The sequence below is a fragment of the Nothobranchius furzeri genome, chromosome 6 (assembly GCF_043380555.1).
Source record: "Nothobranchius furzeri strain GRZ-AD chromosome 6, NfurGRZ-RIMD1, whole genome shotgun sequence".
Taxonomy (NCBI): Eukaryota; Metazoa; Chordata; class Actinopteri; order Cyprinodontiformes; family Nothobranchiidae; genus Nothobranchius; species Nothobranchius furzeri.
In genome coordinates this window covers 39,592,082-39,606,660 of record NC_091746.1, presented here as the reverse complement: position 1 = coordinate 39,606,660, position 14,579 = coordinate 39,592,082, and the positions used below count along the sequence as shown (strand labels likewise).

Genomic DNA, 14,579 nt, shown 5'->3' with positions numbered 1-14,579 from the left:
TGTTTGTTGGGTCATTGTCTTGTCTACATGTTTGCTGCTTGTGCTCCAATGTTCCCTGTTTGTAGGGTTTTATCTCTGTTTTTTTGATGCTTGGATTGTTGGGCTGAAGACTTGGATTCCAGTCCTTCTTTTGTTATTTCACCTCCCGGTCTCTGGAATAAAGGTTTTTCTGCAACTCCGTGTGGTTTTGGGTTTCCTGCACCTTGGGTCCAACCTCCCCCACCTCAGGCTTGTGACGTTATTATCCCACAAATGAGAAATGTGTTCCACAGCTCTTGTAGCAAAATTAATCGAGGTGAAGACACAAAATAGCTCCACATAGCAATCAAACTAAATGTGTATGTTCAGAAAATGTACAAAGATGTGTACTCCGATTTGGGGTGTGTGTGATCCTGGTGAAGTATACACCTGTACAACCAAGCTGCAATCGAGTAACAGCAATTTAACAGATAATGTGTCAAGCAAGAGAAGCACAATAACTAGGGCTTCAGAATGAGGAAACCAACATCCAGTTGTCATATTGAAATTACAGTTTTTGTTGTGACAAACCCACATTTTCCTCCTTCCTCTCTTTGTGTTTTATGATCACATCTTTTAGACACATCCCATAATGGTTGTGATTCAGCAGCTATCATCGTAAGCAGGAGGGAGTCTGTTAGATTAACCTGCAGGTCACTCAGAACACAACAGCCTGGGATTCTTTCAGTTATTGTTTGTGCACACTGATATTTCAATGACAATAGTGATATTTTAACCCAAAATGTAAGGAAAATTACACATTTTCTGAACTCAGTCCTTTGAGAAGCAATTTGTTAAACATAAAACTGAGGAATGAATGAATATTCAGCACGATGAACTAAAAGGAATCTCAGTTGTAAAGGAAAGAGGAACCAGTGAAAGACGACAATCTCTCTGAGCTTTTCTGCTCAGATTCAGGTGGAAGTTTTCATTCTACCTGATTGTTTTTATATCAAACACTTCATCTCAGATGTTTCTCATTACTAGCCTGAAGCTCCTGGAGAATGCAAACTATCCTTACATCCATGCTGATGAAACATTGAAGGCTTCAGGACGGCCTCAGAAGTTCGGCATCAGCATACCAACACTAGAACAGGTGTGTGTGTGTGTGTGTGTGTTTCCTCTGCAGCTCATGTGGAGCCTTTTTTAAGTGTAACAGTTTTTGTGTCAAACAGTGGCTATCCCCACAGACACATCTGTGTTACAGTGACCTGCTTTCAACCGTGTCATCTACACGTCTTCAGAGGAACACCCCACAGCGGAGCTCTCACTCAGTCCTGAAACCAAACCTGGAGATCGTCATTTTTATTTAATGTTTTTGATGCTTCACCTGCAGTTAATGGCTGTTCTTTAGCTATAAGAAAACACTTTTGTTTTGTATTTATTGTGATTTTGGAAACTTGTGTTTAGTACTGAAACAGTGGGTCCAGCTCCAGTTTAGGACATTCAGCTGCAGTCCAGTGATGTCTGAGGTGTCTGATTTAGTATGAAAATCACATCAGGCAGATGATTAAAAAATAAGCTGTTTGAATGTAAGTATTCTGGGTTTATTTTTTTAAAGGGCAGATAGTATAAGATATTAACTTCTCTCCTCCTTTTCATGGAAAATGTCTGTAGTAGCAAAGTAGTAGTTCACTTTATAAAAACACAAATGGGTTGGTATATAAAGGTTTAAAGGAAATAAGGTGAAAAAAAAGGTGAGACTAAAATGCCAATGATTCCACCTGTCAGAGTGAAACATGACAGAGCTCTGTAAAGGGTTTGTCAAACTTTAATTTACATTTCATTTATTTTTTCTTTTGAATTGGTTAAAATAAGTATTTATTTGCTCAGATCAAATATTATTCTGCAAATGCTCACAGAAATAAATATGGCTGCCACACATCCTAGTGTGTAATCTTGGTGCTTCCTGCCTCCTCAGATTTGTGCCATCTGTCACCTCCACGCGGTAAAAGTCAGACCCGGCCATTAAGCCCGGTAGGACTGGAACATCTGATTTAGGACCAGGTTGTCAATATTGTTGACAAGTTATTTGTGACTGTGACCTATAATTGTTTTGCCTGACAAAATCTCTCTTGAGAATGATATTATTTTCTCAATGTGATCTTCCTGGTTAAATGTTAAATAGAAAGCAAGAAAAAACAGTAGTTAGGTACTCTTACTCAAGTTCTTGTACTTTACTTGTCTGTCATTTTGAGTCTGATTCTAACATTCCAGATGCAGTTTACTTCATCACCTTTGACATGCAGCAAAAATTCTAGTAAATATAATTCATCATACAGAACATTAAATAACAACAGGCCTGTTTATGTAGAACATCATTTTTAATGTTTTTTATCTCACGGACTAACTCAAGCCCTGAGCGGTTTTCTTCAGCAGAGACCTGTGAGGAGCTGCAGGTTTCCTGTCACTGTGTGTTTTTGAGTCAGTGTGAACCAGTAGGTGTTTCCTAACAACCTCATTAACCTCTAAACACCAGTTTGACATCAAAGACGGCGATGCTGCTCACACCTCCATCTCCTCTCAGTCCATCACGTCTCTCTATGAATCAACTCTAGTGCACAAACAGCTTGGGTTTCAGCTTTAAAGCACATGATGGACGTGTGATGTGATGTTCAGCGTCATCCTGGGGGAGAGCTGGTTCTATTTTCCGTTCCTACATCAGCATTAACACAGGAGTGTGTTTGACACTGAATGTGTGAAGCAAAAGGTCTATCTCTGAGCTGCTGTGCTGTTATTTTACTGTGAATGAAGGATTTTGTTAGCCTGGCAGGCCATCCTATATATGTGAATGCAGCCTATTGGCTGAACATCCAGTAAAGGGAGATAGAGCTGTGAGCAGATGGAGACACATGTTTGGCTCAAAATGTTCAAATTTTTATTTGAAATTTCTGATTTGGTACATTTGACACTTTGGTGACATGTTTCAGAAATGGCCCCGTCACATGGGACCAGTGAAAATGTGACAGTTATACAACTACAGAATAATTGTATTTTTGATTAAATTAATTTAAAAAGTGATTTAATTTGTTTGTAGTTCATCCTCACTTCATTTGGTCACCGATCCTTCCTGAGCCCGTATCATACATTTCACATTCAGAACTGTGTTGGTGTAGATTCTCTGTCATTCAGGACATGATGATTTTAGCTGGAAACAAGTGGACCAGAACATTTCAGTTGCCTTCAGTTTAAACTAGACTCACAGAAACTAATGACAGACAAACTAATGGGTGGCTGGAGACACCCATAACAACCCTGTGATTACTTGTGCTTAATAATTAATAAAATCTCTTTATATATATATATATATATATATATATATATATATATATATATATATATATATATATATATATATATATATATGTGTGTGTGTGTGTGTGTGTGTGTGTGTGTGTGTGTGTGTGAATACAATATATATATAATCATATAAATATAAATAATTCTCAATATATAACCATGTTTGATAAGAATCACGATAAATATCATACAACTGTTTGTATTTTATCATTTGTGTTGTACAAAAATCTTCTATATGAAAACCTTTAACCACAACTGTTTCTAAAACCCAGCTACATGGCCTCCTTTTCCTCTTTTCCCCTCTGGACAGATTGTGTGATGGGTCCTTGTAGTATTATGAACTGCAAGTTAAACTGAAGCAAACATCTTTGCTAGGAACTAAATTTACTGTGTATCTTCATTCCTTTTGCTTTTCTTTATCAATCAGTTGATTTTTCCTACTCGAAAGTTGGAATTTCTGAGTTCAGAGAAGGCGAACGCACCATTAACTTATGTTAATGGAAGGTAAAATATCAAGCTAACAACGTTATCTTAAACAGTTTATTTACCTATAGAAAAACTGGGAGCCTTTGATGAGATTGGTCCACAATGGTGGGCCAATCACAGAACTCTATCAGTTTGAAACCCCTATAGAGAGCGGTGATTGGCCCACCAGAATGCTGCTAGGGGCCAAGGAGTTTCCAATAGATTGTTCCTAGACCAAACTTTGCAAAGCAAGATTTTGTGCTCATTGTCTCTGCTAATTGTAGAGTAAGGTACACAATTTTATTTAGGATCAAATTTGCCGTAGAAATTTATATGGAGTAGATTCTGTCATTCAGAATTTCCTTTGGTATGGATAGTGATACTTCTATTGAACCAACAAAGAGTTGTACTTCCTGTTTCCTCAGCACTGCAAATGTTTTATAAGTTTGTTCATCCAAAACTTCTTTGGGAGTAATCTCAGAGTCCCTATGACTAGGAAAAATCCAGCAGGTTAACAAACATGAGACTCTGACTTTTTTGTGTATAAGGGATAATCAGAGTTAATCTGATCAGAAGAATAATTTAGATGAGATTATGTTTAAGGGAACACCTTCAGGTGATCTGCATCACAACACAACCTCCAGCTCCCACGTTATTGTCAGAAATTTGAATTTCACAACCTAGCCCCTGAGCCTCTGCACCCCCTCCCGTCTGATGAAGGGAGTCGCAGTGCCTGCTCATCCACCGGGACCAGTCCTGTTGGCCCCATCAAAGCCCAGGGAGCCTTTGATGAGGTTGATAGGGATCAATGAGACAGGGGAAGAGGTCTTAACTGACTGTGTTACAGACGGGGCGGGCAACTGCCAGAGACTGCCGGCAGTGGAGATCAATGATTATTAGGTGTCATCAGGGCCTTGATCTGCATAGAGGAATCCATTCGGCATCAAAGAGACACATTCTGAGGTGTTTGGTAGCTACTGGGCTTCTAAAGCCATGTCTGGAGCGTCTCTGCATTGTTCTGCTTACTTGTGTCCATGAGACCGTTAACAGTAACTGAGAGTGTAAAGCACCATATTGTCATAACTTTCATCTTGTAAAAAAACAATTCATCTAGGTACATTTTTGCAAGTTTCAAACTGATCATGAATGTGTTAAATAAAATATGCATGTGCATGTATTGTTTTCTAAGTACGATTACCCTGATTAGTTACTGTTACCCTTACCGACCTTTAGAACGGACCCTGATTTTTATTTTGGACTTAATGTTTTTAGAAGAGTGTGTGTATTTCGTTTAATTGCTGAGTTTGGTGAAAACTATCAGAAAACGACGGATACATCACTCACCCTGTCTGCTCATCCAGGTCTGTTTCATGGGGTAAAACCCCAAAGCATGGAGGCCCAAACTGTCATACCGTCAACCTCCCACCAAGCTGTCCCCAGCCTAGGGGCATGATCCCAGCATGTCCTGAATTCTGGGCTGGTCTCTTTCACAGGACATTGCCACACCTGATGTCTGGCATACTGGTGTCACCCACACATAGCATCGTTCTAATCACCTGCTGATCTTTCTCATCTTTAATGCAAACATCCCCATTATGATGTAAAGATGATGAGCTTCTGTCAATTTCACCTTGGAAACATGTTTATTTTTATTGGTCAGTCATTCCAGATCAAGGAGAACAATGCCAGAGAAGAAGCACCTGTGGCCAAGTAAATCAACAAGAAGGTTTAGAACGATGTTGGAGTGAAGGCGGGGCATTTTGTGTCAGGTACATGATGATCGGGGGCCGTAGCTCAGGAGGTAGAGCGGGTTGCCTCATGATCAGAGGGTCATGGGTTCGATTCCAGCTCCCGCCAGGGGTATCCTGCTGTTGTGTCCTTGGGCAAGACACTTCACCCAACTTGCCTGTGTTAGTGGTGGTCAGAGGGGCCGACGGCGCCAAATGGCAGCCTCGCCTCTGTCAGACCTCCTTAGGGCGGCTGTGGCTACAAGTAGCTTACCATCACTAGCAGTGTGTGAATGTGAGAGTGTGTGAAAACGTCTTTGGGTGTCTAGAAAAGCGCTATATAAGCTCAATGCATTATTATTATTATTATCACTCAGTTATGGTTTCACTTACTGGACTGAAGCATTTGCATATAGTGATTTGTATTGTCCTGCTGACCCCTGACCCTTAGCACCAAGGTCCTCTGGTCTTCATGTCCACTAAACTGAAGAACTGAATGTTGATGTGTTTTAGAGTCTCAGAATGTTTGAGATATTTGTGTTTATCTTTAGAGAATCAGGGCAGAACAATGAATCACACGTAACGGCTTCAGTAGGACTTTGTCTTCTGAGGTGTTGGGATGTGTTGTGAAGGCCAAATTCTGGGTAATAATGCTACGTGGGATGAGCTTTTAATCTACTCCTCCACCATCTGTTGTTTCACTTATGTTTAAATGCACTTGCATGGTTTCTTCTCTGAGCTTTACTGGTACGGTCTAGTAAATTTGATGTCCTTATATGAGTGTTTTAGTTTGACCAAACTCAGATATCAATGTCACTACAAATTTGTCCAAACTGGAGGTGGGTCACCTACATTTGTGGTTTAATGATGTTTGTGAAAACACTCTAGTTGATTTTAGTTTTGTTGTAGAGCGGAGATCCGCAGGCTTTCTTATTTTTGCCGCAGTGACGTACATTTTTACTGAAGCAGTGAAGAGGTGGGGCTAATCAAAAGCATAAATCAGTAAAGGGCAGAAAATAGCATGCAATCATTACAAATTCAATATAAATCCATCTTTTCACTGTCACCGTAAAGTATTGTAATAGTATTTAAAATTAGGAACATCCCGAATGTATAAAAAATATAACTACACACTATAATTCTTTCTGTCTCTTTTCTAAACTCTCCCGGTATCTTGATCCAATGACCCACTGAGCATCCTTGTTTGAGGAAAAGTAGGAGACAAAGGCTTAAAATTTGCTTTAGTCTTCTGAACCAATCAGATTAAAAGCAGATTAAATGCGCTGCTGCTGATACCAGCTCGAACCCGAGCTGTAGGTCACACTGCAACAGAAATGATTCCCAATCAAATCTTTTTGTTCTATTTTAGTTACTATGAAACATGACAGAAGCAAATATAGAACATTTTCGGAGGACATGAAAGCAAAAGGGCAGCTGGAGGGGTCAATACTATAACTGCAAGGGTGCAGTAGCCCCCCACCCCCCACCTATCCAACCACCTCTGATAAATGAAACCATTTGTGATCATTTTGAGGTTTGCTGCAGACATTTTATCCAGTAAATCTTTTCATACACACTTTGAGGAAGGATCTGAGCTCCACATCGCACTCCACTGGGACATGTGTCCCCTTAGGAAGGGGAGGGGGGCTGGGAGGTCAGGGTATTTGCATCCATAACAGAGCAGCAAACAGGCCCATTAGAGATGAAAGGGTCTGAATGGAGCCAATCAAAGAGAAGCCCAGCAAGACTGTCACCCCACAGACATCCCAGACCTAGGACTGGGGCCGACAAGGATCGATGACCCCCATCGCCACGGATAAGCAGCGTTAACACACAAACACGACTCATACAATCTGTTTCTGTTCAGACATCTTTGAGCCAGGTATGGACGACTAATAGACTCCACGTACAGCGTCTGAGGACGAGACAAGTCAACATGTGACAAAGCAGACAGAAAGAGTGTGACACAAATTAAACTCCACTTTATGGGATCACTTCACTTAAATTAGAGATAGTCTAAAGCTGGGTTCATGCTGTGGAATAAAAAGTTCCACAAATAAAAAAGAAAAAAGTTCCTGAGTTTGGAATGGGGGCGGCTCAGAGTGACAGGATCACCGACAGATGATTTAAGGCTCCATCACCATACAATCTGGGATCATCTTCAAACAAGATCAGATGGCTCTGGGTCTGACTCTTCATTAGTACAGCTGCAGCTGTCACCTTTTCCCTTCATCCTCCTCCTTCTGTGATGCAATTCTGCCACAAGGAGTCATCCAGCCTACATCAGCGGGCATGAGTTGCTATGGGGATTTCAAAACCGGCTCAGTGTGACATGTTGAGGTTCTTTAAGCTGGCTTAAAATCCCATTCAGCCTAAAGTTCAGTGAGTTTTTCCAAACTGGTTCTGGTTCAGTACTCAGTTATTTTTCAGTGTTTCTCACTTGTCAGACATTATATGAACAGAGCACATTTAGAGGTGGGTATTCTTAGAGCTGTGGGTCAGATTTTTAAAAGTGGGTTTCTGTGAAAGGATTATGAACAACTACTATTTCAGTTTGTGTAGATAGCTGATTTTGTAGAATGACCTTCAGGCTGGACAGAATTAGTTTTGAACGGATTGATGAGCTAACCGCTAGGTCCAAAGATCCTGTCACATAGTAGATTTATGCTGTTTTAAACATTTTTTATCTCTTTTTTCATTGTTATGATACCTTTTTAATTTTTGTTCATCAAAATATGTTCATAGTGGCAAATATTAAGAATAATCTGATCACAAAAATGTTAGAAAGTCTGGCTTCAACAGCTTACCGTAAAGACAAGATTCAACATCCTAGAAAAACGCAGGCCACACAAAATCTCACCAAAGGCTGCAAACAGACCCTGTGCCTAATTTTGGACATGCTTAAATTAGACTATGCAGTAAAAACATGTATAAGTTTTCCACGTATAAATCAGGAAAAGAATGTGCTTTAGAGGCCAATGTTTAAGTTTTTCAATCACGCATTTGTCTGGTTTTCTCTCTGAACCTCACCAGTTTAAAAATACCAAATGGGTCTGATTTGTGTTCCTGCGTCCTCAGCAAAAGTCACATGACATTGCATTGGTGCTGCGTGTAGCACATCAGAACGGAGGTGAAGGGGACAAGCAGGATGACCTTCCATGCTTTCGTTCTTTTTAAACACAGAAACAGTTTTGTTTACCTGTTTTGTTGCTACAGTTTCGCCGACGGCTGCCGGCTTCTTCAGGCTGACGCTGATGGTGGCGCGTCACTTCCTTCTCCGTTTATCTCCGTCGGCGAAACTGTAGCTACAAAACAGGTAAACAAAACTGTTTCTGTGTTTATAAAGAACGAAAGCATGGAATTAGAAAGACACAGCAAGAACACACCTAAGATGTTCAAAGAGGATGACCTTCCATCTGCCTCATCACGCATCTTCATCAATGAACAGACGGACAGACGGGCAGCAGTTGTTTGAACTTTAAACTGTTACAATCAGCAGGCTGCTGTTTCTATCTGTCGTCTTGTGATTCCTGATTAATGTCGGCTCCAAAAGCTACTTTCTTCTCCACCATATTTCACCTTTGAAAGTCCCAGTTTTTGTCAGGATTTTTAAAGAAATTTGGATAAAGATGATTGGAGGTGAGGGCCGCTAAAACCACAGGGACACTGCTCAAATAACCTGATCCTGCTTTTTAGCTTCTCACACTGACTGACAAAAAAAAAAAACTGTAACATTATAGGATTAACTGGCTCCAGAAGAAAAAGACAAGTCACGATACTGAAGCACTAAGACCAAAACAAACACACATCCTAAAGATATTCATAGAAAAACAGTTGGTGTCAAGGCCCTGCTGTCAAGATATAGGGCTGTGAATTTATTGAAGCTTGAAGCTACTGCTGCAAAGAAAAAAAATCTACTTTTTTACCAATGTTCCATGTCCATGTACACTTAATCAGTGACACTAAAGCCGTTTTTACAAGACCGTGCTAGCAAATTGATGTAATATTACCGGAACAGTGTGTCTTATAAATGCAACATGCCGGCATGGCCTTCCACGAATTTTGCGGCATTCCTTCCACCTCGCTTGGTAGTAATATTGTGGTAACTGCCTTGACGCAAAAGAGGGAAGTGTCGTGATGACATGGGGAGTTACTGCCGAGCTCCGGCCAGCAACTTCATTGAAAATGAAAGTAAAAAACGGGCCGCAAGTTTTGTTTTTTAAACCTAATCAGCTGACATTGAAAACTGGAGCGCTGCAGCAAATTGATGGCATTGTTTCGTAAAAATGACTATGTACTAATCAATACACATTTCAACAGATCCCACAAGGTTTTCCTTTTAAATGAGACAAAAATGAATCAAATAGACCTTGTGGTTACAGAAACATGCTCGTTAAAGTGTGAGCATGCCATTTTCCAGCAGACTTCTACAAAAAAAAAGGCCTAGGGCTCATGAGGTTTTAAATTCCTTAAAAACAAACAAAAACAAAGCAAAATTATAGATAAAAAGAAACCAATTTGACAAAATGTGTTCAATTATTTAAAAATATTTTCAGATAATCTTCATTATTTGAATTTAATTATTTAATTAATTATTTCAAAAAGTACACCTCTTATTGAAAAACAAACTTTAATATGGAGTAATAATGATTAGGTCCTGCAATCAATACTTTTATTTTGACACAACTTATTTTTCAGTAGTTGTGTAGCATGAAACACTTTATTATTATTATTATTATTATTATTATTATTATTATTATTATTATTATTATTATTGTTATTATTGTTATTATTTACTATTATTATTATTATTATTATGTTTTTCTAACATGGGGAAAATCAGTTTTACACTCATTCAGCTGTCAACATGAATTTTCATAAGAAATGTAAAGTTTATGCTTAATATCTTGGTTTTATTTCAGTTCTGCAAAAGCAAATCCTTGATGTCTCCAAACTGATGTGATAAAAAATGAAATGTTGAATTTGTTCAAAAATAAAACGCAATCACACAACCAGAATGCTCTTAGTGTGTGTGTGTGTGTGTGTGTGTGTGTGTGTGTGTGTGTGTGTGTGTGTGTGTGTGTGTGTGTGTGTGTGTGCGTGAGGCTGTCAGTGTGTGTGTGTGTGTCTGTGTGTGTGTGTGTGTGCGTGCGTATTTCTCTGTTATGTAAACCGTCACACCACTGTCATTTAATCTCTGGATCATCCCTGGATTAGCTCTTGTCTGTATGTTAAGCCACTCCGTGCTCATTGTCTTGCTTATTAACCCGAAAGCCTCTTTTTACCTGAAAATGCAGGAAATGTCTTGTTGAAGAAGCTGATCCTGCTTTACTGGACCTGATGAGTGGTGTAGAGGCTCTTTTGTTGAACATTTGAGGAGCATCAGATGATTAAAGGCTGAAACAATGATCACTTTCTTACAGATTAAACTGTAACGGTGAAAAATGTGGATTACAACCAGAACATCTACATCATATTTCATTTATTACATCCTGTAAAACATAATTTAGTAAAAACACAAGCAAAAACTGCACAGCCGTGGTTTGTCTTTTCACTTCAAGTTCCCTTTTTTCCTTCTTGTCACAGCATTTTTTTATTAATAAAATACACAGTTTTTCTTTTTACTTTTTACATTTCTACAGTTATTTTAATTCAGTGTTTTTTATACTTATTAAGCTGACTACCTATCAACAATCAAAAGTGATCCAGTTTATGTTTCATGTATTTCTAATTTTTTCATATTTTCCTCCCAGGAATTAAGATTCTTTCAGTTTGGGTAATTTTTAGACTTTTTTTCTCTAATCTGACTGGAAATGTTTCCCTTTCCACTTCTGCAAACCACTACTACACGATTATACAGTGTGGATGTGATCACGGGAGAGATGCAGACGGTTTGGGGACTGAGGTGAGTCTATTATCTGTGTTGAAGGCAGGAAGGAGGGAGGTAGGGGGTGAGGTTAAGTGAGGCGAGGTCCCTTCCAGACTCACTGGAGCCTGGTTGTAACAGCCTCATTGAGACTGAATGGGACATCTTAATTACTCCAGTTGTGAAAGCTGAAGGAGGGGGAAGCAGGGAGGGGAGGATGTGTGCTTTGATCTTCAGGTTGAAATGAGCCAAGACGTCTGCTATAAATACAGTCAGGTTTCACAAGCACTCAGATCACTCTGAACACTGAACCTGAGCAAAAGACACCTGAGAAGAACCCTCCGCTTCACAGTAAAACTAATGATTATTAACTCATCTTATTTTGGGGCCAAACTTCAGTGTTCAGCTGCCATGAGGGGACATTTCTCTATCGAGTGGATGGCCCAGAGCAGCCGCCCAGCAGGACCAGAGACCTCCATCAGCCCAGCCTCTGAGCCTGCAGGCTGGGGGACACACTCAGACAGTCTGCCTGGGTTTTACCACAAGTCTGAAAGTTTACCTGAACATCAGCACCTCACTGCATCCAACCAGAGAGCAACGCAGAACCAAACTGCTCCCAAAAATCAAGGTAAGAGTTTCAGTCTTCTGTTAAAGCCCAAAAAGACTCAGTTCAGAGTGTTTGGCCTAATCACTCAAGCAGAACAAAAGTTGTATTGCAGACCACTTCACCACAAGCAAACAAGAGATTTGATTGAATTTCTATGTTTAATGAAAGATTCAGAAATGTGAGCTTTCTTTGGAACTATTTAGGTTTTTATTCCCTTTTATATCCAAATGATTAAAATTTTTTTTTGTAATAAACACAAATACTTTAAATGCCTGTAGTGGAATATGTTCATTCAAAAAGGTCAACAAATGCTTTTTACATCAAATTATTATTTTTAAACAATTCAGTTTGTGTTTTAAGTAAATCTTTTTATTTTGGTGACGTAAGATTAATAATAAACACTTAAAGTCTTACTTTACATAAGAAACACAAATCTTCAATTTCATGAATTATACCAACTTTTGCTGAATTCATTAATAACACACCATTTTGAGGTGAATAGCAATGAAGTTTAGCATTTATTAGATGTTTATGGCACATTTTGTTCTGCAATTTAACTTTTCACCTCAGAAATGAGTTAGAAATATTAATGGCTGAAAATTAAAGTTCAGGCCTGTGAAATACTTTTTAAAGTCCCCTCATCACATGTTTACAACGTGTTTTGTTAGATTCACATATTTTTTATTTCTCTTTCTGCCTAAATCTGAGGAGAATTTAAAGAGATATGTCTGTGAATGTCATTTTAATTTCATAATGGAGGCTGGGTTGCTTCTTACTGTTTTACAGCTGGTCTATAATGTATCTAATGACTGAAACCTATACTTGCTTTGCTGATATATTTTTTTCAGGTTTAGAAGCTTGGCTTGATTCCTTCATGACTATCTCTCCCTGATTCTTTGATCACTCATGACTGCCATCAGATTATTTTGGTGATAATCTGGTTTAAAAAAACTTCAAAATCCAAAACGTGTCCTAGAGTAGCCCATAATGTGTTTTGTTTAATTAAATGGTAAAGGGTCTGTATTTGTATAGCGCTGTCTTAGGGTTCTTCAACCCCCCAAGGCACTTTACAACACAGTCAGCCATCCACACATTCACACGCTGGTGATGATGAGCTACATTGTAACCACAGATGCCCTATTAAAGTGACTTTTAATTCCATAAACTTTGTAAACACAGTGGTCTCCCTCTTCTGTTTCCAGCGGTTGAGGCTGGTTTCAGCAGTGGGACCGAGGAGGAGACGTCCGGATACGAGAGCGAAGGCTGTCCGTCTCTGTCTTCATCCACCCACGCCACCTGCACCTCCACGTCTCCTTCTTCACCTCCGGTGGGCAGGAGGCCTCGGACTGCCTTCACAGCAGAGCAGCTCAACAGCCTGGAGAGGGCGTTCAAGAAAAACGCTTACCTGGGAACACAGGACAAGGTGGAGCTCTGCAAGAGGCTTAACCTGTCTGACAAACAGGTAACACTTGGAAATTAAATCATCCTTAAAACAAAATCTAATTTATTACTTTCATTTATTAATATTTATTTTGATTTTTCTTCCTGTCAGATCAGGAACTGGTTCCAGAACAGGCGGATGAAGCTGAAGAGGACGGTGCATGACGCTCTGGCTCATGCGTGCCAGGCCAACATTACCTCTCAGCTGATACACTACCCTGAGCTGCAGGGCTACAGGTCCACACCCTACCCCAGGTACCACTCAGCAGGGGCAGCTGTGGGACCCGAGGCAACACCTCCTTCCGCCTATGCCCACAGCCTTCAGTACAGTTCCTCTTTCCCCAGCTCCCCCTCCCTCCCCCTGGACTCCTTCTATCAGTACAACCTCCAAGGAGTCATGCTGCCCTCATCTCACCTCAGGGGGCCGTACCCGTCTTACCCTCCATACTACTGAATAGTGGAGACCATCTTGTCTTAAGTCTAAGCTGGATAATTTTTTTGACTGGCACAAGCCACACTGAGGTGTTTTTTTAAATGGCTTGTTTTATTAATGTGAACAGAAAAAAAGTTTGGTGCCACACTTTGAGACTTGAACCTGAGCCACAGATCCAGCAGGGTGGTGTGCAATGATGTGACATGTGTGTATCTTTGTGTATAATTTCGTGTTATTTAAATTAGAAGCCACTGATTGTTTTATTTGGAAATGTGTGACTGTGCAACTGGATTACAATAAAAAAAACTATCATTAAGCAACGTGTTTTATTTATAAAGTGTTACAGGTTGTTTGTTCCACATTCAGTGCTTAAAACTGGGTCTTTGACAAACACTTAAAAATAACTATCCACCAATATTTTAATTCAAGGTCAATAGTATTTTGGCACAAGACATTTCAAATGTTACATAAATAACGTTATGGGAGAGGCGAGGATCCTCCGTACAAGCGAGAGAGTTTGTAACTATCCAGTACGCCCTTCAACCTTCGCAGCCCAGGTGTGGGAAGGAGAGTCAGGGCAGGAGGAGAACGTTGAACCCGAGGGATAGTGAATTTGTTTCTGTAAAAGTTTTGTTTGTGCATGCGTGTTGCGTCAGTAGTGAGTCCTTGATCTTTCTCCCAGATCAGTCGCAGTGTCTCTTGTCTAGGATGTTAAGATCCGAG

At 39.8% G+C, this 14,579-nt stretch overlaps 1 protein-coding gene across 1 annotated transcript; it reads left to right on the top strand.

Annotated features, from left to right (window-relative positions):
• The first annotated feature begins 11,447 nt into the window (after positions 1–11,447).
• ved (ventrally expressed dharma/bozozok antagonist) lies at positions 11,448–14,172 on the top strand. Its single transcript, XM_015974704.3, has 3 exons — positions 11,448–12,004; positions 13,186–13,445; positions 13,536–14,172. Exons 1-3 carry the CDS (start codon positions 11,737–11,739, stop codon positions 13,875–13,877), a joined length of 870 nt encoding a protein of 289 aa, XP_015830190.3. The 5' UTR covers positions 11,448–11,736; the 3' UTR covers positions 13,878–14,172.
• Positions 14,173–14,579: the final 407 nt, after the last annotated feature.